The following is a 26,095-nucleotide window of genomic DNA, read 5'->3' as shown; positions in this document are numbered from 1 at the left end:
CCTGACATGATTTTTTTTTTTATTTTTTTATGTCAGTCTTGTCACTTCAAGTTGCTCCCTCTTTGTTTCACTTTCTGGAGTGCTAGTGTGCAGCATGCCTCGTGGTTAAGTGTACATTTAAAACTTGCTCCTCTTGCATATCACAAACCCTTACACCAGTGGGTCTAATTCATCCCAGTCTATGGATAATTAGCCTTCTATGAGCACTTAGCGAGCGGCTGCATGCTCCCCTCTCCTGAGCAGCAGAAAGGTGTTAAACACAACACGGTCCGTTGGCAGGCTATGGTACGTCCCCTGTTCACTCAGCACCCAAGGGCCCCTTTCAAATGCCAGGCCACCAACCCTCCTCTCAACTTCTCTTATCTCTCCCTTGGCATTTCCAGAGCATGTGTTCGGATGGGGGCATTTTGACTCAGCCAACTAATAAGCCGTTAATGTTGGCATCCACACTTGTGCCACTATGATTTGATTTGGTTTAACAAAAATATTCACTGTAAAAAAAAGAAAGCATTAAAGATAATCTTTCTAGCATGACGAGAAAAAGAAAAACAAAACATGATTCCCCAGGGCCAAACGTACTACACACTACTTTACACTTTCTGTATTGGTTCTCCCAATGGTAAAGTGAAAAACAAATCTAGCTTATTTTAAAGGTTTACAGTAGTCCAGAGTTGGCGTGACTTCCTAGTTTGTGTAAGACAAAAATCCAGTAGAGCATCTCACTGGAAGAAATATTGTTTGTTTTTTTGGTACGTATCAAAAAAGAAAAAAAAAGTTTCTTAAATCCCTTTTCTTAGAGCCTGCAGTGAGTATGCCTCACTGAGGACTGATTTAAGAATATAAATAAATAAATAAGAATTGTGTGGATTTTGAGCTCTGAACTTTTTCTTTTATTACATTGTTTTATTACATTACATCTCCGGTGGATGTTTACTTATCAGTGAACTTATTAAGAAGAGGATACTTGAGCTGTTTGTGTAAGTCTTAATTGCAGTGGGGCTATTTATGGAATTGATAGCGAATGTATATAACGTATTGTCAGACAACCTAGCTTAACAGCAAATGTAAAAATGTAGAATGACAATTTAAACTTAAGTCAAAAGAACATTTCAGGTTCAGTCAGTTTTGTACTGCATGGCAAATACAGTATCACTGTTATCCCAGTGAAGTATGATTGAATTCTTCCCTCACTTAATTGTGTCTTTTCCAGTCTGGAGCTGAGATCAGGTGTCTGTGCGTCTCTCACTGCCCGCCACGGTGAGAATGTTAATCCAGTTTGGAATGTGCTTCAGACGCTCCTCGGCAGCCCTCACCCATGCAGCGCTCGTGACTCAGTTGTCTATTACTCCTGTTAGTTTCATAACGTTGTTTATTTCATAACACAGTAAGGACAGGAGAAAAGCGACAACACAATGAACCAGTACATTGAACATTTGCTTGGTTCAAAACTGTGTGTCTGTTGTGCAAAGGGTGAAGAAGTTCAGTGTTTTACCTATCCAAGGTTATTGGAAACACACACAGACAGAACTCTGACTCCTCTCGACTACCTGTTGCTGGCGCATCTGACCTCCCACTTTCACTCTCTAAATCTGTCTCCCTTCTTTTCCAATACCTTGTCCACATTGGAGTCCGTGACCCAGCCTTGAAAGGATTAATTGCAGTTTTATGTTTTTTATTTTTTTGTTCTGTTCGTTTTTTCTGGGGGGTTATTTTTAGGCCTTAAGTGTCTGGTTGCTAGGAGACAGTGTGAGCGGGCGAGCAAGAGAGAAAGGCAGGAGAATGGGGGAGAGTTTGCGTTGTGAAGGCTGAATTACAAACACGTTTGCGCTCTGAGTCAGCACTGACGCACACTACACACATAAATAAAGACTCGCACAGGCTGTTTTAGTCGAGAGCCCTCATTGTCGGCTTGTTTTTCTGGTTCTCTATCTATTCACTAGCGCATGGTCCACATGTGCCTCAGACATTTTTTCCTTTTTTTTTAAACTTAGACATGCTGTCTTCTGACTGATACATGCACTGGCCGCACTTCTATCCATGTGAGTTCATAGACAGTATGAGAAACCAGCATGGGTCCTGCGGCTTACGAGGAATGAGTAATGACAATAAGGGTTTGGCTTCGTAAACCTGCTTTCTTGTCAGACTTGTTGCTCTTTACACTTCCTAAATTCCAAACATGCTACTTTGTTCTTCATTATCAATCTGCAGGTGTGACAGGATAGTTCCTCTGTCAGTAATGATAGTGTGTACTGTGCACACATGAGTAGATTATGTTGAACATTTTATCTCACTTCTGGTCTTGAGTTTCCTGTTCTCGTAAGTTCCTTTTGATTTCACCCAGATTTGTGTGTGTGTGAGTAGAGATTACTAGTGTCTATCAGAGGTGATATGCATGGACGCACTCACAGGAAACAGATCTGTTGTTGTGGTGCAGAACAGTTGCTGGCTTCCTGTCCCGCTGTAGTGGCACATTCCAGGAAACCACCTCCCAAAGGTGCCACCTCCCCGTTTTACTAATGCACACGCACATATTTACAAATTTAAACAAGGCCTCATTTACTCTGCTGTGGCAAAGTCACCCTGTGACCTCTTGACCTCATAAACACTTCATTTTGACTTCAGTTTCTGACCCAGACGTCACTGCATGGCTAGGATTACACATTGTCTTCACGGTACACAACACTGCACTTCATTGGATGATCCTCTAAAACTCATTTAAAAAAACAAACTCTTTATTTCATTGCTGTTTTATTATTAGCTTTCATAAATGTGGGCACCACACTCTGGCAGGCTGTAGTGAGTGTAGGCACTGTGCTGTTGAACCAGAGATCAGAGGTCAACTGGCAGCTCTCTGTTGAGTGTTTGGCTGCTGAAGTACATTAACAGCAGGCTGTGAGCTGCAGGAGAAGAAGAGAGGCGCCTGTGGCCTATAGCACGCTAGTGCTAGCTCTAGACAGGTTTCAACAGTTATTGGACGGAAATCATTCGCTTAAAAAGCTACAGAGTAGAGTACGTTTAAATAGAGCGACAGGGTTGGAAAAGATGAATAACTAAATAACTCTGTTGTCAGTTTTGTTTGTACAGGTGAATGTTTGAGACTGCTGTTCATGGTGTGGAAGAGGATCCTAAGAATGTCCTCTGGCAGAAAGGCTTGATTGGTTTTTTTTTCATCCAGTTTATAGTTGACAGAATAGTCCAACAGGGATGGAAGTATCACGGGATCATGCGTAACTTTGGTGAGAGTAAATATACCTATTATTACCCCGAGAGCACTGCTGACACAATATTATTCTGCTCTTCGTAATACCCTCCTGAGAATCGCACTCTGGCTCCTCAACCAGACGGCTTGTTTATGAGCGTGATAAAGTCCAGTCTACTGGCCCACCTGAGAGAAGACATCAGGTGTAGTACGTCGTGGTGCTAATGTGGACTATGTGGTGACTTTTGGCCCTTTCCACTTCCCCTGTGAAAAACCTAAAGCTACTGTGTCAGTGTGTTTGTCTTTTCTTAGAGCTCCCATGTGAAGAGGCCAGTGTTGGTAGTTACAGCGGCTGCTAGTGGATTTAGTTGTCCCAGGTGGTTAAGGAGGGGACCCCTGGGTATTCTGAGCCAAAAATCAACTCCAGAAACAAGAGTGTCTCCTAAGTGATACATTATTAATTCACACATGTTTACCGAGTGCTTATTGGGCCTATTTGCAATATCCAAGTTGATTTGTAAATATGCAACCCCCTGAAACATTAAAGACTGTTGGAATAATATGAATGACACTTTTAGCATTGCTTTTGTTTAACAGGAAACCATTTATGTAACATATGCCTAATGGGCCCTAAACAACATTTAGGCTACCTTGTGTCTTTTATAATTGTCCGGTACCGAAAATGTATCGAACTGAAGCATCCAAGAAACTGAACCAAATTGTTATGTGTTATGACCATTTATCCTCTCGCCAACCCCGTGAACTGATCTTGTTCAGAAGATCCGGGTGGACTTGTGCATCTTCATTCCCGTTTGTTGCTCCTGACGCTTGCCATTTCCAAGAAGGCTCACAGGTTCGGTTCATTGGAAGAGGAGATGGGCAGTGTACACAGGGGACACACTTTGTTCAGTTATATCATGTCCCACTAGTGCCCTTCTCATCACTTTCTTCAACTCCTTACTTTCCCTTTTCCTTTCATCACTGGAGTGTATTCATCTGAACAATTCTATAGTATGTGTGTGTTGCACTATTTTTGGCCCCTTCAAGATCACAAAGCGCACACTCTGCTCTATATGCTTTGGCTATATGGTGGTGTGGCAGTTGGTCGGAGCCTATAGATTGTGTAGTGTAGACCATGGCGACCACCAAGAGTAGTTGAGAACCCTTCCAAAGCGCACACGTCTTTATGTTGTGTGTTTAACCCCTTGTGGCGTCCAGGTGCACAGCGGCGCATAAACATTCCCGGCACCTTCAGTGAGAACACGACTTTGAAGAAAAAAATTAGCTCCATCTGGATTATTAGCAACAGCCTTAAGTATTTTTACTGTCCAAAGTTAGCACTTACTAGGCTTGTTGCCGTATCGCGGGATGAAAAGATGAAAGTTGGGGAACAGGCTTGATCAATGCAGTTAAAAGAAATGCTTTAGAGTCAAACTTTATTGCCCTATTTTGTTGTTGGCCCATCATTTACAATGATGATACAAACTGGTATATTTGAGACATACCCTTTGGCTTGGAGATTTCGATTTCTGTGTTACATAAACATTATAGCTGGGATTTGGGATAAAAAAGAAATTAAAAAACAAGAAAGTTTGATGAAGAAACAAAACATTGGTTTGTTATTTCTCAGTAAAGCCAAAAGTTTTTATACTAAAACCCAGCATAAATCAATCAATCAAACTTTATTTATACAGCCCTTAACAACACTCAAGATGACTAAAGTGCTTTCCGATAAAATCAAAGCATTATAAAACCATAAAACCATAATATAATTCATTCAACGCAGCATAGCATTTAAAAACGCAATTTAGCTAACCAAGGCAAAGTAAACCCATTATTCACCCAGAACTTCTATCTTTCTGCTGTCCCCTTGTCTGTACCCGGCCTCACTCGTATCGGCCTAATGAATTTTTAATGGACTTTGTGGGAAGAGTCCAGACACTTTGGGACTTGAAGGGTTCTGGTTACCCCCCTCCTCCTGTTGCCAGCCCACCCTTCTCTGTCTCTTCTGTCCCGCTTCTCTCACTCTTACTTTCCTCGTCTCACCCCGGGCGTCTCTTATTGTCCCTCCTCCTCCAGTCTTGTGTTTCTTGTCTCCTGTGTTCTCCCCGCCGGCGCTGGGGGGAGTTTCACTTAGCTGCGACGAAAGCAGATCAGTGTATACCTGTGTACAAATACGCTAAAGGCACACTGTGTATCCTTGACAGAGCGGCATGACCTCACCCTATTTGAGATGTGCGTTTTCCACTTCCAGGATTGGCAGGGGCTGAGTTGGGTGAAAGCTGTTGGCCAAATGCAGCTAATGGTCGCTCTGAGGCCTTGGTCCAGCCGTGTGAAAGCCCTGAGTCTGCAGAAGGCCTGTTAAGTTGGCACAGAGCTAAGGGTATATTTGCTGATGTTCTCTTCTTCTGCTTATCTCATTTGTCACTCATCTGCTTAATCATCCTGACTGTCTTCTGGAAAAATCCATAGATGCCTTACTAACCACAACACATTAATACTGTATTAAGTACAGTATGGTCACAATACTAATTTCAAACTTGATTTTGATACTAAGGAATGTATTCGACACTCAATACGGATTCAGATACGATGATGATGATGATAAAAAATCACTCTTTATTAGACAATAGAATGACATTTTCAACATTAAATCATAGAATATGTTCCATAGTTGTCCATGCTCATATACTAGTCCATGTATACTTGTTCTGATACAGCTAAGATCATTCTAAAGCTATTCAGAAAAGGTTCATTTCTGGTCTGTGAATGACTTTCTTAGTATAGATATTTGTTCAAAATGAGTATCTAGTGTCGATATCAGTTTTAGTAATGAGCTAAGGATATCTGAGTAGTGTCTGATTTTCAAAACTTTTGACAGCCCTGTTCAAGTAGAATGAAAAGAACTGAAAAATGAACCTTGATGAAATGCAAGATTTGTTAGTAAACAAGAACTCAACCTCCACACCACCCCCTCATTGGAGAGCGATGATGGAGGTGGAGCGCATCCAAAGTCGATATGTGTGTCACGCTGCAAAGTTTTCAATGCAAAGTCGTGAGCTTAAACCGCCCAATTTACTCAATACTCCAATAATAGTTTTTGTTTCTTTGGTTTCAAATGCAATTGTCTATTTCATGCAGCCCAAATAACATACTTGACTGTTTTTTTTCTGTGGAGTTCTGTGGAGTATTTGTTAAAAACATGTAAATGGGGAGTATGTAGAATGTTGGTTCTTCTCTTTATAAAGTGCATGCAAAATGTTCTTTTTATTTCAGGCGATGTAAAATGTGTTGGTTTATTGTTAAATCACAGTTTGGTTAATATTGTCCATGACTTGCTAACATTGTCCTATCATGAACTTGCAAGTGGGCCATTCCCATTTCACAAGGAAACTCATATCAACTCAACTTGCAAGCCTCATGTGTGATCGGATCTTTGCCAATGTGCTTGCTTCTTCACAGCTACATCTAGAGTCTTTTGTGGTCTCCTCTCTTCTCACTTTATCTCCCTGTTGGCCCCCTCTCTTTTGCTGTGAAAGAGCGGAGGTCATTGTTGCCGTGGTGCTCGGTGCAGCACATAGCTGGAATAGCAGCAGTGTTAGAAGTCTTTTAGGGGCCTGCCACTAAGATCACACAGAGGAAAAGAGGCATCCGCACTCTGAGGAGGGGAGGAAGGGGGGTTATAAGCAACCTGAGCAGTATGACAACAGACTACCAGACGAGCTATGATCTCATCGCTCCCTAATCCCCCCCTCCACCCTCTCCTACTCCTTCTTCTCCTCCACTATTGTCTCCTTCTCTTCCCACTCTCCTCCCCCCAGGTCTTTTTTTGCTCCCACTTTCTCATCTCGCCGTCTTCTCTTTCACTACTCTGCCCCCCTTGCATCACTTTCTACCACCTGCCCCTCACTTGTCCCAACTCCTCACCCCTCTTTCTCTTACCCCCACTCTCTGTGGAAGCACTCTCTCCGCTGTCCCAGGGCAGAGATTATAGGCACACCCCTATTCTACCCGGCCTCTACATTATTGATGGCAAGTGTGTGCGCACATGCTGTAATGGCTATCTGGTGTCACCCCTGGGAGGGAGGAGAGGAGCCAGAGAGAGGGAGAGTCCAGGTCACAGAGGTTAAGTATGGTGTGGGGGGTTAGGTCAAACTCACTGCTTTTATTCAGCTGCTACTTCATCATAGGGGCACATAATGTCACACACACAGCTATTCCATGTTAAAAATGGACAAAATGTTATCACATTAATATACAGCAAATGACTTGTGCTCGCTAGTGTCAGTATTGCTCTTAAAGGGCTCTTGAAATTCCATTTGATTTGAACTTCATTTTTTAAGTTGTATCTAACCTAACAAGCTGTGACAGATGTTTTATTTACATTTAATGCAACATATGTTTTAGTTAGGGATATAATTGAATTTTGTTACAAATCAAAACAACTTAACTTTTCTTCCAGTGAATTAGACTGCCTCTGTTATTCAAGTATTCAGCTTCTTCGTAACATGTATTGAGAGCTGATGAAACACTGGCTGATCCATGACGACTAAGGACTGCTCAGTGCGGTCGGACTGTGCTGCAAAGAAGGACAAAGACACCTGTTCTTGCTCTTGGCATTCCTCTGAACATAATCCCCTCCGGGCCACATACACATCCACACACAGCCGAGGACTCCTGCAGCGCCACCCTAAAGTCATTCGGCAACTCCATATCACTCCGGCCTTTGATGTAAAGAGTTGACAGGTAAACTGACAAGCCGCGCTAAGTCGGACACGGCCAGCATAAATGCGCACACCTGTCGCTATGTTAATCAGGAGGAGCGGGGAATCAGCTGATGATGAGAGAGAATGTGCCCCTGTCTCTGTTCTCACACCACGGTCACCGCTGCAGGTCTTTAGCCCCAGGATCAGTTTCACTCGCCCAGCTGAAATATGATGTGTGTGTGACCTCCGTGAAAGTCAAAGAGATCATTACATATGTATTGAGCACATGAAGGAGGTTACGCGCTTTCTCACACATCACATACTAGCATCGCTATACTTGTAAAAAATGTATAACCTCATGTGTTTACTGGTTGAGTGTTAGGTTATAACTTGGTATTAATCCCCTAAACTCATTCTAGTCTTAAAGTCTACCTTAAAGTTCATTTTTAATGCAGGAGTCCAAGTTATTGCTCACTGTCCTAACTCTTTCATAGCATTGACAATAAGCATATTTTGTAACACTGTAAAAACATGTGACATCAGAACATTTGTGTCTAGATTATTTATTAATTTTTTGTGTGTGTGCTGTGTTTTGAGAAGCCATGCTGAAGACCATAAACTAATTAGCCTAGGCCCTGTGGTAAAGCCAGTTGCGCTTGTTGAGCACCTGAGGGCCAATGCGTAAGGTACCGTCACCATTGCTTTATTTGTCTACAACCACAAAGTAGGTTTGTTTAGGCCCCTCTTGACTGGACTTGACACAGTTGAGTGGTCTGAAAAAGGCCAGTTTTACTATGCTTGGAAAGAGTGTGCTGTCTCTGTAGTACGAGTGTGTGTGTTTTTATAGGAGGCCTGTGGTTTGCCTTGTGTTTATGCTAGCCCCCAGTCTGTTCCACTGTAATCGCTGTTCACTCATGGCTTGATAGGCCAATGAGTGTTTGTTTGGATGTTTTAAAGGAGAGAGAGGAGGAGGAAGAGGGCGGGAAGATAAGAAGGAAGTTCCAGATTGTGCGTGAGCCAGTGTTGTAGCTTTCATTCAATCTACTACTTAAATGTGCAAAGTTGAGAATTGACAAACCAGATTATACTTAAAATAATGAATTGAAATTTTGTACAACTAGGGATAGCTGATAATATTGTATCCTCAAACCCAACCTTCCACAGGAAATATACATTCTGTGTTATTTTATTCCTTTGGTTGCTAAAGATTTATACATATTTGTTTCAGTATAAATGCTCAATACTTGCTCTATCAGGAAAGGCTGATCTTCGTCCTGTTAATGTGAAATGTATTTTTTTAATTATTATTATTTAATTGTTCTAATACACCTACTTTCAGTACTAGTTATAGTATCTCCTCTTTTGTCAATCAAAAAAAAAAAAAGATGGAAAACAGTACTAACAAAAATAGGCACTCCCTATTGCACTCCCAAAAGTGCAATATCAAAAGCTACTCCATACGTTGGCAGAGACAGCAGGAGCGATACGTGCTGATATCTGGCAGATGTGCTCTCAACATTAATTAGTGTTATGCAACAGTGACTAAATAGTGCGCGCGGGCCAGAGCAGCAGATTATCAGGGCTATCTATCTGCTCTTCAGGCTGCGCATCTATAATCTGATGATTCAAGGCAGTTTGTTTCTCCATCTCCAGCCCAGACTCCTGCCTCATTTCCTCTGTTGCCGTTTGCATGCTGAGTACTTAAACACATTGCAAACACTGGCTAGCTGCTGACTGTATGTCTTTCCATGGCGTTGCAAAGTGGGAGATTAACACAACACACATTAAAACTACAACTTGCAATGTTACAAATTACTAAAGGTGTATACCATATTTTCCAGACTATAAATCACACTTTTTTTCATAATTTGGCCTGGGGTTCGACTTGTGCTCAGATGCAGTTTATATGTGATGTGATGTGGCTGATGCGACTTATACTCTGGTGCTACTTATACTCCGGAAAATATGTAACTTCTTGAGACAAATGTTAAAATGAAAATAAAAATAAGATATGGCTAAAATATATATATTCTACTATGCATATTTTAATATCAAATTAAAATAAGCAATTGTTTAACTATACCGTTTGCTACTACCACTTAAATCTGGTTAAATGTGGATGTCATAATATTGCTAATAGACAAAAGTAAAAGTTAAGCCATTTTCAGTAACATTTTGATTTCCCTTTTAAAAATATACTTTGTTTTCTAAGAGGGAGGATTAAAACCACAAAAAGGCCTTTCTGAATAAACTCCAGACAGACTTTCTCACTGTAAACACGGTACTATCCCGTGTACGTCTGGCTCGGATGTGTCAGGTTGTTTTGACCACCCAGGCGACAGAATGTTAGTGGGAGACTCAGTGGCACATTTTAAAGCATTTAAAAATGGTGCACACCCACAATCTGTGCTTCTTACTTTCCTCCGAGCAGTGGGCAGAGAGAGCGACGGAGAGATGACTTGCCGTGTTGTTATTTTTTCACTCCCCTCGTCGGAAAGAGTGAGTGCATGAGAGGAAAGCTGTGGAGGACAGACAGGTGGAACAGTTTTTGAGTAAAAGTTCCACAAGGTTCACTGACTCTGCAGGTTTCAGTGGCAAATGTGTAGTTTCACTTGTGTGCGCGCGTTTCCTGTGAAGAGCGTCTGTGGTGAGCCCGTGACCTGACAATAGGCAATTGAGTTTGATTACAAAGTCTTGTGCTGAGACTTTACATTGAAGACAAGGTGCTTTTATAACTTTTCATATTAAAAATATACAAATGCATCTTTTGTATGTTCGGTCATTTAAGTGTTGTGGTGAAGCGATTTGAAAGCTAAAGCATTATGAAAAAATAGTAAAACCTGTGTCCCAAAATGACTCCAAATCCAACAGCTTGGTAGCTATGAAATGAATGTTTTTTTACATTAAAAAAACCGTCATCTCCATGTGTGTTTTCACATAGGTTTTGCGTTCCCAGAATGGGCCTACAAGCCAGAGTCCAGCCCGGGGTCCCGGCAGATCCAGCTGTGGCACTTCATCCTGGAGCTGCTGAGGAAAGAGGAGTACCACGACGTGATCGCGTGGCAGGGTGACTATGGCGAGTTCGTCATCAAAGACCCCGATGAGGTGGCCCGGCTGTGGGGCGCCCGGAAGTGTAAACCCCAAATGAACTACGACAAGCTGAGCAGAGCACTCAGGTGAGCTTACATGCTGCTTACCAGCAAGTCAACTGCCATTACTTATTTAGACACACCATTTGGTTATTCAGTTTCCTAATGTCCACTCAGAAATGCTTGCTTGTTGGGATGTCAGAATTGTAAAACATTAACCGTGCTATAAATAATGTTAATAATCTGTGTATTGTTCAAAACATTTGCATTTCTTGAGAACAAAACATTTTCTTTCCATTTTGGCAGTTATTTAAACTTTGCCAGATAATGCAGGCCTTTCAGACACCCACTTCCACATCAACATCATGGGTCTGTTGCATTGTTTGGGTGATTGTTGAATACCCACAGTGTATAAAGCAGCAAACACCTCCATATAAATGTCTTAATCCTTAAGCTTCATTACTATTGATGTGCTCCTTGAGAGCTCTGTTGTTGTAAAAGCCCTGACGACAGCTCATGTGTTACATCAGGTGAACTATTTACGTTTAGTTTGTTGACCTGCGCTTTAAAAAACTGGAGTGGAGCCACTGATCAATTTACTTAAAGAGGGAAAGCCTACAGTTGCAGGGGGTAGATGAGGACAACAGATTACCTGTTACAGAAAAAAGATTAACTCTTGCATATAGGAACCAGAGGATAATCAGCCTCTCTGACCCATCAGCAAACTCTTAACACCAGCTATATATATGCACTTACTGTGGCCTAAGCTTCTAGTCTATGGATGTTATGCTATAAATAAACCACAAATACAGCCATTATTTTTTCAGTTCAGAAAATCTAAAGTGTACAGTTATGTGTGTGCACATTAGTGGCCCATAGTAATGTCCCAGGAGGCTCCCATCTGCAGCAGTGGTTCTCTTAATCTCACCAGTGTAAATGTTATAAGCCTTGTGACTCTTAAATTCAGCTTTTTGGTGCGTAATGGTGGCTATCTTTAAAGTGCTTATGGTAATGGCCGACTCTATAGGTGTAAATCATGAGAAAGGGCTCTGCTACAGTTAATCAGTTGCTGGTAGCGCCCTGGGAGCTGGGAGAAGTTTGCACTAAAGATCTCTGCAGGGCTTAGAGGTCATTGTGTAATAGTACAGATCAGACTGGATTAACAGTGTCTTATTCTTATAATCGCGAAATAGTGTGTTCTTATGCAAATACCATAAGACATGAGTTCCTGGCTCCAGGCTCAACATCAAGCCGCACGTTGGCCAGTGCCTGGTGTGAAGAAGATTTTTTTACCCACTGATTTACAAATATCTGGTTTAGTTTGTGTCATCTACAAATGTCTGAGATATCATTAAAATCTGACTTCCTTATTATGAGTCACTATGTTTAGGAATCCAAATGTCATGAAAGCCTGGTCTATTTCTAACACTGTAGTAGCTAAATATGGCTTGGTTAACCACACCAGGGCCAGGTCATAGTCTCTAGCCCATTAGAGATTTAGTGTAAGTGCTATTCGTAGCATCTAGGCACGACTTACCGACTGTCTGAGTAATAGAGCCAAAGACTCTAGATTTCTGGGAATGCCACTTTTATTATCTAAACACAGTCACATACTTAAGTGTGTAGCTGTGCAAGTTTGTCTGTATGTCAAATATCATCCCCAAACAGGTCTCTTTGAGTGTTGAAACGGTATTGTCACAGGGAAAGGAGATTACACAGAGCATGAACTGAGGTGGTTTAAGGAGAGCCACTGGAGGAGTTCATTACTGTGGTTGAGGAATCATATGCACTTTTTATATTACATATTGTATGTCATTTCAAGAAACATTCTCTATGTACAGAAATAGAAAATGCATATCCGAAACACAGTTATATGATAATGTGTTATGATGACAAAAACTAACTTCTTAATTGTAGATGAAAGATGGAAGTATGTGATAAATGTCTGGCTAAACCCAGCAGATAATTGCACTAGTTGAATCAAAGATGACATTGACAAGAATGAAACCACTTCTTTAGATGAATGAAGTTCTGAGGAAAGGAAGCACATGCTCACAGTTCTCCATATGGACCATACTGCTGGAGACCAGGCCCTCTGCCCTTCATATGGAGAAAACCTGGAGCCTGCTAATAATGAAGACCAAAGGCAGCATGTGGTTATTAGCGCACACACACGCCTTCACACACACTTAATACGCCTTGTACTGCGGGTCTTTCACTTGAGTATTATTTTTACCTCACTGAACTTATTATTCCCTTATTCTTTCCTGTCTGCCTGGCACATGCTGGAAATTCCCTCCATCGGGCGCTCCACATTGTGTCGGTGTGTGTTGGCCTTCCGTTGAGGGGTCCGTGCGTCATCTCGTACTCCTGCTCCCACGCACGCTGTGAAATTCCCACTCCTGTAGAGAGGATTAAACTCCCACTGTGCACGTGTGTGTCTGTACACGGGAAGGACGGTGTACGAGACTGTCTTTAGATCATTAAAGGGCCCATAATACTATGTTATAATGTTGTTTCCTCATCAAAAACATACCTAGTATTGTGTTTTGTTTCATTTGCACATGTTTAACACACAAACCCTACTTATTTAGGCTAAGTTCTTCTCTCAAACAGAAAAGGCACTGTTCCACCTTGTGATGTCATGTGGCAAAACAGGCCGTGGAGTGAAGAAAACAGCCTGATGAACTACTTGAATCACTTGTTTTCAGAGCATGATTGTTGATATCTAAAGTTAAACTTGAGTTATTGTGACAATGACCCTTTTATTTTAGTTTTTTTCATTACAGTCTTGCAGTCATAGGATAATGATAGTGAAATAGTTTTTTCTTTCCTCTTTAGTCTTATCCTGTCCAAATCAGAGAAAGCCTGGTGCCAATCAGTGGTATGGTGGAGCAGACTTAATGGCGGTAATCATACTAAAAGGTCCCAGCTCCTGGTCTGTGGGCCCCTGTGCTGCCCGCCATCAGCCCTAGCTCTAACACTGTGGTCATAGGTCAGGGGGACCGCCACGCACAGCTGGCAAAGATTAACAACGTGGCACATGTGCACACACACACATAGAGGGCCGTAAACAAATGCTCCATTGTACGCACTCTCCTGGCCATGCAGTGCTGCAGCTCCCCACACTTTTGCTAGTGTACTCTGAGATGTGATGGATCATTAAAGCGTTGCACAGTTCAAAGATTTAAATATTCAGAAGATTTAATATCTTAATATATTACTCAGACATACTTAAAATAATAAATATCTCATCTCTCGTCTCTGTTTATAATGTGATTTTAACAGACAACCACAGCAGCCTGCCCTACAGTAACAGTAGTTTACTCTTATATTCATTAAATCACCACAACTGTTAAGTCATGGCCACAAGAATCAAACAGGCTAGTATATCCTGCTGCTCACCTCTGGGCCCAACTGGTCTGTCGGTCAGAAGGTCTATGTCCAGATCTGCTCTTTGGGCCAGAAGAGTGTGTCCTTAGGTTGTGTCGTCATATGCCTGTGCCCAGTGTGCGCATTGTTTGTCTATTGTTTCACTTTGTCCGCTGGACGTGTTGGTGCTGTATGTGTCATTGTCCCTGAGTGAATGAAGCCTTTATTTCCTGTGGGCAGATTGAACACGCGCTGTGCACATCCACATCATATTGCACCCACAGAGCATGGGAGGCGCCTAATCATACCCTGACCAGTGCCTCCTCTTGTCTACGCAAATGCACACACAATGCAAAAGCACGCACAGGCACACACAGGCACACACAGGCACACACAGGCACACACAGGCACACACAGGCACACACAGGCACACACAGGCACACACAGGCACACACAGGCACACACAGGCACACACATACCCCCCCGCAGCTCACATGTAGCATGTGACGTGTCGCCTAATTATGCTTCAGACTGGCCCACATTTTTACACAAACATGTTTGATTTCCTGTTCAGAGAGTACACACCATCAGAGCTAGATCGCACAAAGCCCCACACATGTGCCACTGATGCACACTCACCTGAGAGGCAGCTGGTGTGTCCAGTCCATGTGTGTCCAACACAAGCCAATAGTGACGAAAGAGGCAGAAAATAAACAGGGGCTCATGGGGAGTATTGTAATCCCAGCTTCCTGTCACAGTCGGTGCCTATTTACAGCCCAACAATAGGGTAAGCACAGCTTGTGCACATACACTTTTGTTTGTGAAATGATCTCTAAACCAACCGTCATATGATATACAAATGGAAAATGTGGGGCATTTAAATGCTATTTTAGGTAACAGTCTATTACGTGAGTAATTCTAAGTCAAATACTACTACTGTTGACCTCTATAAATGATAATTTGACAGATGTTAACCTAGCAGTCCAGCCCTTGAAAAGCATTTTGTGTATCTGAAGTGTAAATTCTTTGTTGAGGCTCAGGATGGCCAGTGTTCATTGTCTTTGACATACTGAACTCTTTCAACTCTGGTCATTATGTTTTAAACCACATAGGTCTGTGTAATCACTTCTTAATCCTCAGTCTACAATCACACACAGTAGCTACTGGCTTGTTGGAAATGCCCCGTTTCCCTGAAGGCTTTGCTTAAATCCATACTTGCATTGACTGTTCAATCTCCTCCTCTGGTTGAGCGGGGCAAGAGATAATGCTCTGTGTATGTGTAGGCATCCTGTTGAATGTTTGAGCTGTAACAAGGTGACTGTTCATAAGTCGTGATTTGAGGTGAGTGTGTGCCGGCGGTCGAGTGTGGTGGGCAGCTAAACACAGGCACTCAAAGAATCTCTTTCTTCTCTTTTGAAGTGAGTTCAAATGCTCTTCAAAGACTGTCTGCCCGTATGATGGCACAGGAGGGGGTTACACGCACAAGAATGGTCGACCATGTGCTTTGTGCTGCCTCGGTCACCACGGATACCATTACGCAAAGTCGTTGCCTCTAACTATGTACTTCAACATTATCTGTATTAACTACAGGCACACAGCCGAACATAAACCAAATGTGAGTGGGCTAGGCTCCCCATTAAGGTCTTTTAATCACCAATTACATAGCAACTTACCTGTATTTTCTTTGGGTAAATGCATGTAACAACACAGAGCAAAACTCCTGCAACCAACTGCATGAAGTTTTAGGAGGTTATTTTCCATTTGGATATAAACAGACCCAATAATAGCATTTTTGGTCTCAAAGAATCATGGCAGCTAATACAAATCAGTTATTTTTTTTCCTCTGGACAGTCTGAAATTAAATGAACCTGTTACTTTCTGTACTAGTTAAAAATAACACTTTCTTATCTGGCGAACCCTTTTCTATAATTGATTATGGTCCTATGATTGTTTATCCTGCCCCTGTCTGTTCCCACCACCTCAGCCCTCTGTGCATGTCTTTTTCCGTAGCACAGAAATGATGTGCTGCTGCCCTGAGCTTTGGCAAAAACAATGTTTTCAACAGTGCGGGCCTGTCCTGTCTCCTCACTCCCTATGCCCTCACACCATACGCCTCAAGGGGACAAATGGGAGAGTGAGGATGGAGCAGAGGAGGGAGGGATTAAGGAGGGCAACAGTTTGTTTCCGATGTAAAAATAACAGCCTAATAAGTTGGTGTAGTAAAGTGGGATGAGAGGTACAATTCTCCACATGCACATAGCTCTGTTAGTACTACCAAACAGAGTAATGATGTTAAATTCAGGAGTTTTCCACTTCCTTTTATAGATGATATTTTGAGGACATTTGACCATTGTTTATTGTTTATTTATTTGTATCCCCATTAGCTGTCATCAAATTGTCAGCTACGCTTCCTGGAGTTCTATAAAGATAAAAATATTTTATTTTGAATTGTACATTTTTATGACATGTGCTCTTTTAACCCTACAAATAGATAGATGATGGATAGATTGCCTTCACTTGACTGTACACATTCTAAACTGCCCATAGTTTTAACACTGAGCTGGACAGATCTCGTCCCACAGTAGAAAACATCTTTTAACTGTGGAAGGCAGATTTTTGTTCTGGTTTAATGTCAGTATTTCTGTAATTGGGCAACAGTAGCTCAGCTTTTAAAGTATTTGTCCACTGATCCGAAAGTTGGCGGTTTGAATCCTGCTCTCGACGTAAACCTCATTGGTTGAGCGATCATATTCACTGACCCACAGGTTGGTGGTTCATACACCAGTGTCTGTATGTGTGGGTGAATGTGTGAGTGTGGGTTCCTTGATGTAAAGTGCTTTGACCGCCTTGAAGGTGGAATAGCGCTGTATAAAAATGTGACCATTTCACCACTTTAATTGCTGAGGCAGTATATTCACATGAAACAAAAACAGAACGGACAAAAGACATTGAACTGTCCCTGTCTTCAATGTCTGTTCAATGTTTTTATTTTTATTTTTTGAATGACTTAAAAAAGTGTTGGCATCATTCAAACACATAAACATGGTCCATTATATCATACAGCTTTGTGTACTTCATGATGTGTGTTTGTGTGAAGGTTGGCAGGCTAGAATGTGGAGGTTATATAAAGTGGATACGAGTCTAGGGGAAGAAAGCGGAGCGTTGTTACATAAAACAGCTTGAGCAGGACAAAGGTTAATAAAAATGGAGCCTCATACTGTACGCAGTGGCCATGAGAGAGAAAGGCCATTACATAAAGAGATAAAGATGGGGTGAATTATTGGAGGTTTTGGTGTTGCATAAAGAGATGGGCCTATCATGCAAAATTTGTCAGTACTGTATATGGGCTGTTTAGGTGTTACACTGTCGCAGGCATTTTAATGCTATTAATCAATACCCAGATACTTATCGAAACATACAGTAGTATGAATAATTCACATAAATTGTACCAGATTGAACATTTCCTGCATAGTTTTAGAATGGTACTACATGGTACTACAGAGAAACTACAATTATTTGATCTGAAAATGATTTTATATATTTAAATAATAGTAATAATGATTATAATACATAATATGTGACTTATTATTATTATTATTATTATTATTATTATTATTATTATTATTATTATGTGTTTTTTCCCTTTGTATCAAAATCATTTACATTTTTAGTATTGTAGCAACTAGCAACACTACTCCCTGGTTACCACTTAAATACCCACTCTTTATCCTTATAATGCGGAAAATTCTCGGATTTGTTGCCGGTGGTGGCATTGTTAAGTCTGACCTCTGGTCTTTTAGTTGTTTGTTGATCCCTGTGCTCAACATCACTCTATATCTTTACAGGCTGATCCACACGCTTATCTCCCCCCACCCTCCCTCCTCTTATAGATCAGCTTTGTGCAAATGTCATACAACACTCTTTAATATCTATAATTAGAAGGGGCTGACATAAGGTTTTGACTAAATAGTGTTGTTGTTTTTTTTTCCTTCGTGTGTTATATGGTTCATGTTTCATGACTGTCTTGTTGACTAAGATACAAAAACTATATTTTGAATGAGCTCTACATTGTTGATTTACAGTTTTTAGTGTTATGAAAGGACACAATGCTTGCAATTTAGTTCTGTGTGTTTAACTTGTTCTTCTTTGCTTTACAGGTATTACTACAACAAGCGGATTCTCCATAAGACCAAAGGAAAGAGGTTCACCTACAAGTTCAACTTCAACAAACTGGTTTTGGTCAACTATCCGTTCATTGACATGGGCTCTGCTGGTAAGCCTTCAAGTGTCTATCTGTATGTATGCTGTCTATGTATAAGCTTGTACATGCTCAGTCTTTCCCTAATCCTACAATAGGATAGGAAGATTGCATGGGATTATCTAACATTATTTTCAAGAATTCATTTTGTTTCCCTCTTTCCTTCTAACATTTGCAGGAAGTGCCGTCCCTCAGAGCGCTCCTCCGGTCCCGACCGCTGCAAGTACCCACTTCCGCTTTCCACCTTCAACACCATCAGAAGTTCTCTCCCCAAATGATGACCTGCGCAGCCCAGGGGTGGTGTTCAGCTCTGTGGCGCGGAGAGCCCGGGGATCCGTGAGTGACTGCAGCGACGGTACATCAGTGAACTCTGAGATTGAGGAGGGCCCCATAGCTCCGGCCGAAGAGAGGACAGCGGAGAGGGGGGTTGGTGGAGGAGGAGGGTACCGTGGTATCATTCACCCGCGCTTACCCCATGAGTCTCTGTTCAGGATGTACCCAGGCAACCCGGCAGCGCACCCAAGAGGTCCCTCCAGTCACCGCATCCACCCCGAGCCTCTGTCCCCCTTCCCTGTGTCCCCTCTGCCTGGCCCAGGAGGAGTAAGTCTCTTAGCCCCCCCTCTCTCTCCAGCACTCTCTATGACACCCACCTCTCACCTCCCCTACAGCCCATCGCCCAGTTTGTCCCCTATGCTCGGCTCACACTTCTCCTTTAACCCCGAGGACATGAAACGCTACCTGAAAGCCACACAGTCGGTGTACAATTATGGTTTGAGCCCCCGGGCATTCATACAGTACCCCAACATCGTCGTCCCGCAGCCACACCGACCAGAGAAGTCAAGTCTGGCAACTGAGAGGGGACCAGCAGAGAGGGGAGGAGGAGAGAGGGCAGGAGAGAGACACCACCATCCATCTTTGGGTCACTCTGCTCACCACCTCCCACACCACCCGCACTCTGCGCACCCATCTCACCCCATGCACCACCCACTGCACCTGGGAGAGGAGCCACCGCATATGTCTCCATTCAAGTTTAAGCTGCAACCCCCACCGCTGGGCAGGAAGCAGAGAGACGGGCAAGGTCAGGGGAAGCTCCGGCAGAGCTCCCTGTCCTCCGGCTCTGGGTCCATGTCGTCCACATCAGGCATGGGCTCCTCACTGTCCTTTGGCAGTGACCTGAGTTCAGCCAGCGGCTCTGGCCTAATCTCAGCCTCATCTTCAACACAGTCACTTAACAGTGCTGGACTCCCTAAAATCAAGGTCAGTAAAAACTTGAATTTAAAGAATAAATCTTGATAGAATGATTTCACCTATTTTTTACATTGGTGCTTGTGTTATTGTACAGGTGGAGCCCATCTCTGATATTGAATCAGAAGAGGAGGTGGAGGTAACTGACATCAGCGATGAAGACCCAGACGAGAGAGATGAGGATTTTGAGTTCTCCTCTCGTTTCTCCAGAGTCTCACATCACCACCACCTTACCAATGGCACATCCCATTCCCATCAGCCTCATCCTGATGATGACCTGGATGAAGATGTCTTTAAAGCTCCTGCCCCACCTCCGCCTGGCCTCTTGCCCTTCTTCGCCTCACAACACATACAGTCTAATGTTCATCGTGGGCCACCCATTCTTAAGACTGAACCAGCAGAACCAGAGGAGGTGAGCCCACCTCCCCCACAGCCGGGGCCCACGGGAGCACCCCAGACCAAATGCATCCCTCTAAAGCTGCGCTTCAAGAGGCGCTGGAGTGAAGATCAGCGCATGGAGGCTTCACAGGAGGAGTCTGATGATAAGAAAGTGCGACCAGAGGAAGAGAGGATACGACAGACTCATTGTAACGGGCGATTGGAGGTGGAGGAGGACGGGACAGGCAGTGCAGAAGGAGAAAGTCCCCCTCCTCTGATGTACGAAGGCTCTTTAGCCACTCCCCTGGCCCCACACCGCAGAGTGAGTGCCGAACTACACCGTGCCACTGCACAACTGTCTCTGGAAAATAAAGAGTGCTGATGAAGACACTGTTGTACACTACTGCCCTCTGCTCACTCACATAGTCCAGGGGTCTATGAAAGGGCCTCTCTCAGATTCCTTTCACTACAATGAGGCCCAACTCCTGAAAGCAGCAGAGAACTACAAGATCCTGCTTAACTACCAACACCTCAAAGACACAGACTTTGTTCTAGTAGTTTGATCTTCTCTGTATCAGGACTCTTGTGGTTTGAACCCTTTGTGGGAAGGAGAGATGCAAGTGGCTGGTCCAAATAGTGAAGCTGCAGATATTCTGCCCCCATTTCCTCAAGGGACCCACTTTCTCAAAGCCTGCAACAGCCTAGCACTCTCCCTATACTTTTCCTGGAGAACTGGACTTCAACAAGTGCCTGTATGTACAGTGACACAGAGGAGCACAACATAGGGGGAGGACTTTGAGTTGTTATTGTCTCTAGAAATTCCTACGAAATTTAAGAATTGCTAACAAAATCTTGGGGCTCATTAGGAACTTGTGTCTCTATAGTTAAAGAGTGGGTGCTTTCTGACGGAACATTTCAGAACTGACTCCTAAATCTGGCTCACTCCACTCAGGGAAGATTATTGCTGTATGCTCATAGGATTCATGCACACAAGAAAACACACACGCAAGCAAAAACAAACTCAAGGCAACAGTTTTAAAATACATTTTTGTGACGCACAACTTTACAGCACTAAACGGCATAAAGCTATTGTACCTGCTTCTTTCTGCCTCTTCTGTCCTTTCTCGCTCGTGTGGACCACATGTGGAAAAATGCAAATTCCACTTATAAGAACCGTTTCCCCAGTGGAGTTGTGAGTAAAAACAGAAGAATGACGACTTACTAGAGGTTTAGAGAAGTTGCTGCTAAGGGGGACAAGTGAGAACAGAAAAATATTATAAACCATTTCTCTGCATATTGTATATTTAAACTGAAAGTCCCTGCAGCACAAGATACACCAGCCTCTGCAATCTGTAAAACTAAAAACCAGCAAATGTCCGTACAAAGAATCCCACATGCACAACACTGCCTTTGGCTCCAGCTCTTTGGTTTCAGCCCTGTCACCGGGTCCTCCAGAGTTTGTGAGCCACCTACATGAATTGGAGAAAGCAGGATTGACACTGCCTCTCTATGCCTTGTTTTTATAGCATGAAAACCAAGCTCTAGCAACACACAGACTATACCTTTATATATTTTAAAATGAAGTTATTACAATTTTAAAACAGCCATAGTGTTTTAAATATATCAAATATTTCAGGATTTTTAAATATTTTTGGGAGATTGCAGCACAGTAAAAAAAACAAAAACAAAAAACAAATAAAGCTAGGTGATAATAGCCATAATATTCTGAGCACAAAACAGAATATATAAAAATAGGCCAGAACCAGATGCAGGATTTTCACAGTGGGAAACCTCTTCTTCAGTTTAGTTTCTTTGGTTGTTTTTTGGCCTGTTTCCCTCCAAAGCTCTCAGCTGCCTTAGATCGATGCAAAGGAAGACATAGTTAATCATTTCTGCAAGACGAGGTAACTCCCCTCAAACTATGCACATGCTCTGAATCCATTATATTTTAGCAGACTTGATTTTTGTTTAGCTCTACCATTGGATTGCTCAGCATTTCAGCCCATTGATAGACTGACCTACAAATGGAAAATGACTGAATTTTCCACATTAAATACACATAGAAGCTTGTCTCAACATGCAGAAATCCACCGACATTGTCACTAAAGCTTTTGTCTGTAATTGAACTGACAGTTGCCTTATTATTATTACAATTTTTATCCCATTAACTGAAGAGGCACTCTTTAAATCGTTAATATCTCTTCTCTTTCCCCTTATCCATGCCATCACTTGTTGCAGTAGACTAACAGCACAAAAAGTCTCTCAAAAGATTGTCGTTCTTCTGATTTAATTTTTCTTGATTCGCATTATAGCTTTTATGTTGTGGCATCACATCACAAACTCCTTTGAATTCAACCCAAACCCTTACCGTTTTCTTTTTAACAAATGTAATATAATTAAAATGTGTAAATTTTGTGAGCTGACAGAGGAACAACATTGGGAAATTGGAGAAAAAGATAGCAGATATTATTGACATGCAGATGGGGTAATTTTACCTTTTTTCGTCATGTATTGTAATGTTTTGTTTTATAATCTGTTTTTTCTCTTGATTGTGTATATTTTTTATCATTTACGGGGGACTGTACCATTTTAAAAGAATTCAAAATTGATTTCTATTGTTTTAATGTGTAAATTTCTCCCCGTTTTTGGTCATTAGTTTTGCTTTGTCTCCCAGAGCAGTTGCATAACACTGCGATGGAGAGATGAAAGTTAATACCATGATGTAACATTGAATTTCTCTTCTTCTGTCATGTTATTTTTTTTCAATCTTGTAATTAAGATGTAATCAGGGTTATTAAACCAGTTAAAGCCCAGTATGTTAGCAGCTGTTGTTTTTTTGTCCTTTCATGTAATGGTATTTTAATGATGATTAGTGAGTGAGTAACTTGAGTTTGGATGCAATATGAGTAAACAAAGAGATTAACTTTTAATGTTAAGCTTTATTATGGCCAGACAGTCATATGGGGCAGTAACGGTTAACAGTTGGTTCTCCGTTCACTAAAAAGAAGAGTTCATTATGGTCATTTCATATAAAGTGGCATTCTGGAGATTGATTTAATAGATAGTAGATTTCATTGTAGCTTCAAACAGTCTAAGGTCAAAATACATTCTCCTTTTTATTCAGCAAAAACATTTGTATGGCAGGATGGTCGCCCGACACTCATGGTAGAGCTGATGGTTGATCAAGTGGCTCTGAGGTTATACATTTAACAGAAACAGCAGCACAAACACTACCCACTCCTCAGACTACCTTTTAAGGTGATGTTGGTAAAGTCTTATTTCTTGAGCGCACTTAGAAACAAACGCACGTTGAGGGCTGCGGGAGGAGAAGTCATGATGAAGAGATGGAGAGATGCAGAGATTGAGAGCAGTCAGTGTTCCTAATGGAGCACTTATGTCTTAATGCTAGCCCAGCCTCCATACAATGCATTATGGGCCAACTCTTTGTAAAGTGCCTATGTAAGGCGCACAGGAGACACGTGTGTATTGTAAATTGCTCATTGGTGAAACGTCCTGATGAAAGAGTCGCCCTCTACAGTAGACTATCGCGTATGTCGGGCCACAGTGACCAAAAGGTCCGTTCATCAGATGCAAGCTCAAAGCTCAAAGAAAGCTCAATGCTCACGCGCTTTATTTGTTGTTCAAAGTACGTGGTGTGAACTTGTTGCTTTGGTTGTCTGCTTTTGCTTCTTTTAGGGGGTCTGACTATTTTCACTTAGACTAACGAAAGAACAAACCGTAAAACTAATCTTTATAGACAGTCAGGTCAGCAGTAAGAAGACCAAAGTAGAGTTTTAGAGACTATGGCAACTTATGTGACAATTTCTGAAATATCAACGCAGATTCATGATGTTGCGCTTCATTTAGGCCATGGAATGAGAAGCATCCAAACAAAAGGCCTAGAGATTTGCTCCTTAAAGCTTATACAAAAAATATATATTTATAGCTTTGCACATGTATTGGTCCAATACGAAGAAGCCCCCCTCAGCAGAACCATCCCAGGTGCTGCGTTCACGAAACCAGCGCGATGCAGACCACATGAACCACTTGACTTGTTTCACCTGTGCCACATCCCCGCGCTCTCGTTTCCTCCTTGCGCATACTTTCGCAGAAACCTTTTGCACTGTGCTCCACGTACGACCACAAACCCTGCACACATAACACTGCACTGAGCTTCTTTTTTGGAGCTTTTGCACATAAAGCATCCTTTGTAACTTACGGTAAAGTGTCATCCAAAGCGAGTTGTAGGAATTGACCACATCCTTTACGCACCAAAGAATAACGCGGCTGCACGTTTTCAGTGTACAAGAAGATTCCTTTGATTATGATGCGGCTGGTGTGTGTAATTTAGGTCTTTTAACTTTTAACAATAACACATTCAACGTTAAATATGAGTACAGCAATACACCTCGGTAGAAATAAAACGTATAACCCCATTCCCTCTTTCATATTTTGGCTCATCATATAAAATAAAACTTTTCTCTTTCTTGCCCTACATCACTCTGTCTTCTCCCCGTGGTCCTGTTTTGCCATTTTATAGGACAGGATTGCCCTCTGCTGTTGTATAAGAGTAACAACAATAGCAATAAGCCTACTAAATGTTTCCATAGAAAACAGGCCTGTTTATTTATCTTCTCCGTTGTATTATTATGCCATGATAGGGTGAGTAGCCTATATTCAATTTGATAATAATTCAAATAACTTTAGCAAATGTAAGGACGCCTTGTCTAATGATTAACTTACAGAGATCTGTTCAAGGAAAACTACATCTGCCAAAAATAACCACTATAGACCAGCTCTTATGCTGACACATATACAAACATGGACATTTTTGGGGCTTTATATTAAGAATAACTGTATGAACCATACAACTGACTGTTTTCAGTCAGTATTGCACTCACTTTGAGAGCCTTAGCTTTACTATTTTCAGTTCCAATACTTGATGATAAATTTGATAAATGAGAGAGAAAACATATATACATATATACATACACATACATAAATACATATATTTTTTCAGAGTTTCAAAAGATTCAAATCCACATTGTGGCCATTCTGCTTTAAAGCTTTAATAGCCTACTGTTGTTTGCCCACTATTTCAAGACTGCTGTTTGGGTTGATGCCATGCTAATGAAACCACTCCATCCACTAATGTTTAACACACCATTTATTCAGATAATTAGATCTGATTTTGATGTGTTTACATGCCCAAGAAAAACACCTGGTGACATGAGTCACTTAGTCATTAGATCTTTCAAGCAACTGTTGTAGCCTATTTGGATCTGCATTAACTTTAACACACAGTATGTAACTTTCTGGAGCCAACGTGTCACCTGCATGGAAAATCATAATTTAGAACATTCTCAGGGGGGGATAAATACATTTTATGCCATACTGTGGAACAACAAACACACAACAAAGTTTCTCACTACAATAAACACATCTATAAATACCCCCCCCCCTCCCCCCCCCCCCCCACACACACACACACATACACGCATATATATATATATATATATATATATATATATATATATATATATATATATATATATATATATATATACATACACACACACACATACATACATACATACATACATACACACACACACACACACACACACACACCCACACCCCCCCACACACCCCCCCCCCACACACACACCCAGAAAAAAAGATATATATCTTTTTTCTGTAACTTTTGTCTTTGCCACATCAGTTTGTCCTTTTTGCATAATCTTTCTACACAGAAAAAATAAATATCTAATTACTCACAACAGATGTAAATGTTCACTTGCCATTTCAGTAACCTAATAATTCCAGAAAATCTGATAATGGGTGTGAT

At 41.8% G+C, this 26,095-nt stretch overlaps 1 protein-coding gene across 1 annotated transcript in view; it reads left to right on the top strand.

Moving 5' to 3' along the window:
• Window positions 1–23,060, top strand: part of erfl3 (Ets2 repressor factor like 3) — a 35,545-nt gene extending 12,485 nt beyond the window's left edge. The window contains exons 2-5 of the mRNA XM_033980807.2: window positions 10,847–11,081; window positions 18,524–18,639; window positions 18,803–19,881; window positions 19,967–23,060. Of these exons, the coding sequence (XP_033836698.1) occupies window positions 10,847–11,081; window positions 18,524–18,639; window positions 18,803–19,881; window positions 19,967–20,629 (2,093 nt within the window). The 3' untranslated portion in view covers window positions 20,630–23,060. The remainder of the gene's footprint in view (window positions 1–10,846; window positions 11,082–18,523; window positions 18,640–18,802; window positions 19,882–19,966) is intronic.
• The last annotated feature ends 3,035 nt before the right edge of the window (window positions 23,061–26,095 follow it).

This window comes from Periophthalmus magnuspinnatus, chromosome 16 (assembly GCF_009829125.3).
Source record: "Periophthalmus magnuspinnatus isolate fPerMag1 chromosome 16, fPerMag1.2.pri, whole genome shotgun sequence".
Classification (NCBI taxonomy): Eukaryota; Metazoa; Chordata; class Actinopteri; order Gobiiformes; family Gobiidae; genus Periophthalmus; species Periophthalmus magnuspinnatus.
The sequence above is the reverse complement of the archived record's forward strand: the minus strand, read 5'-3'. Positions and strand labels throughout refer to the sequence as shown.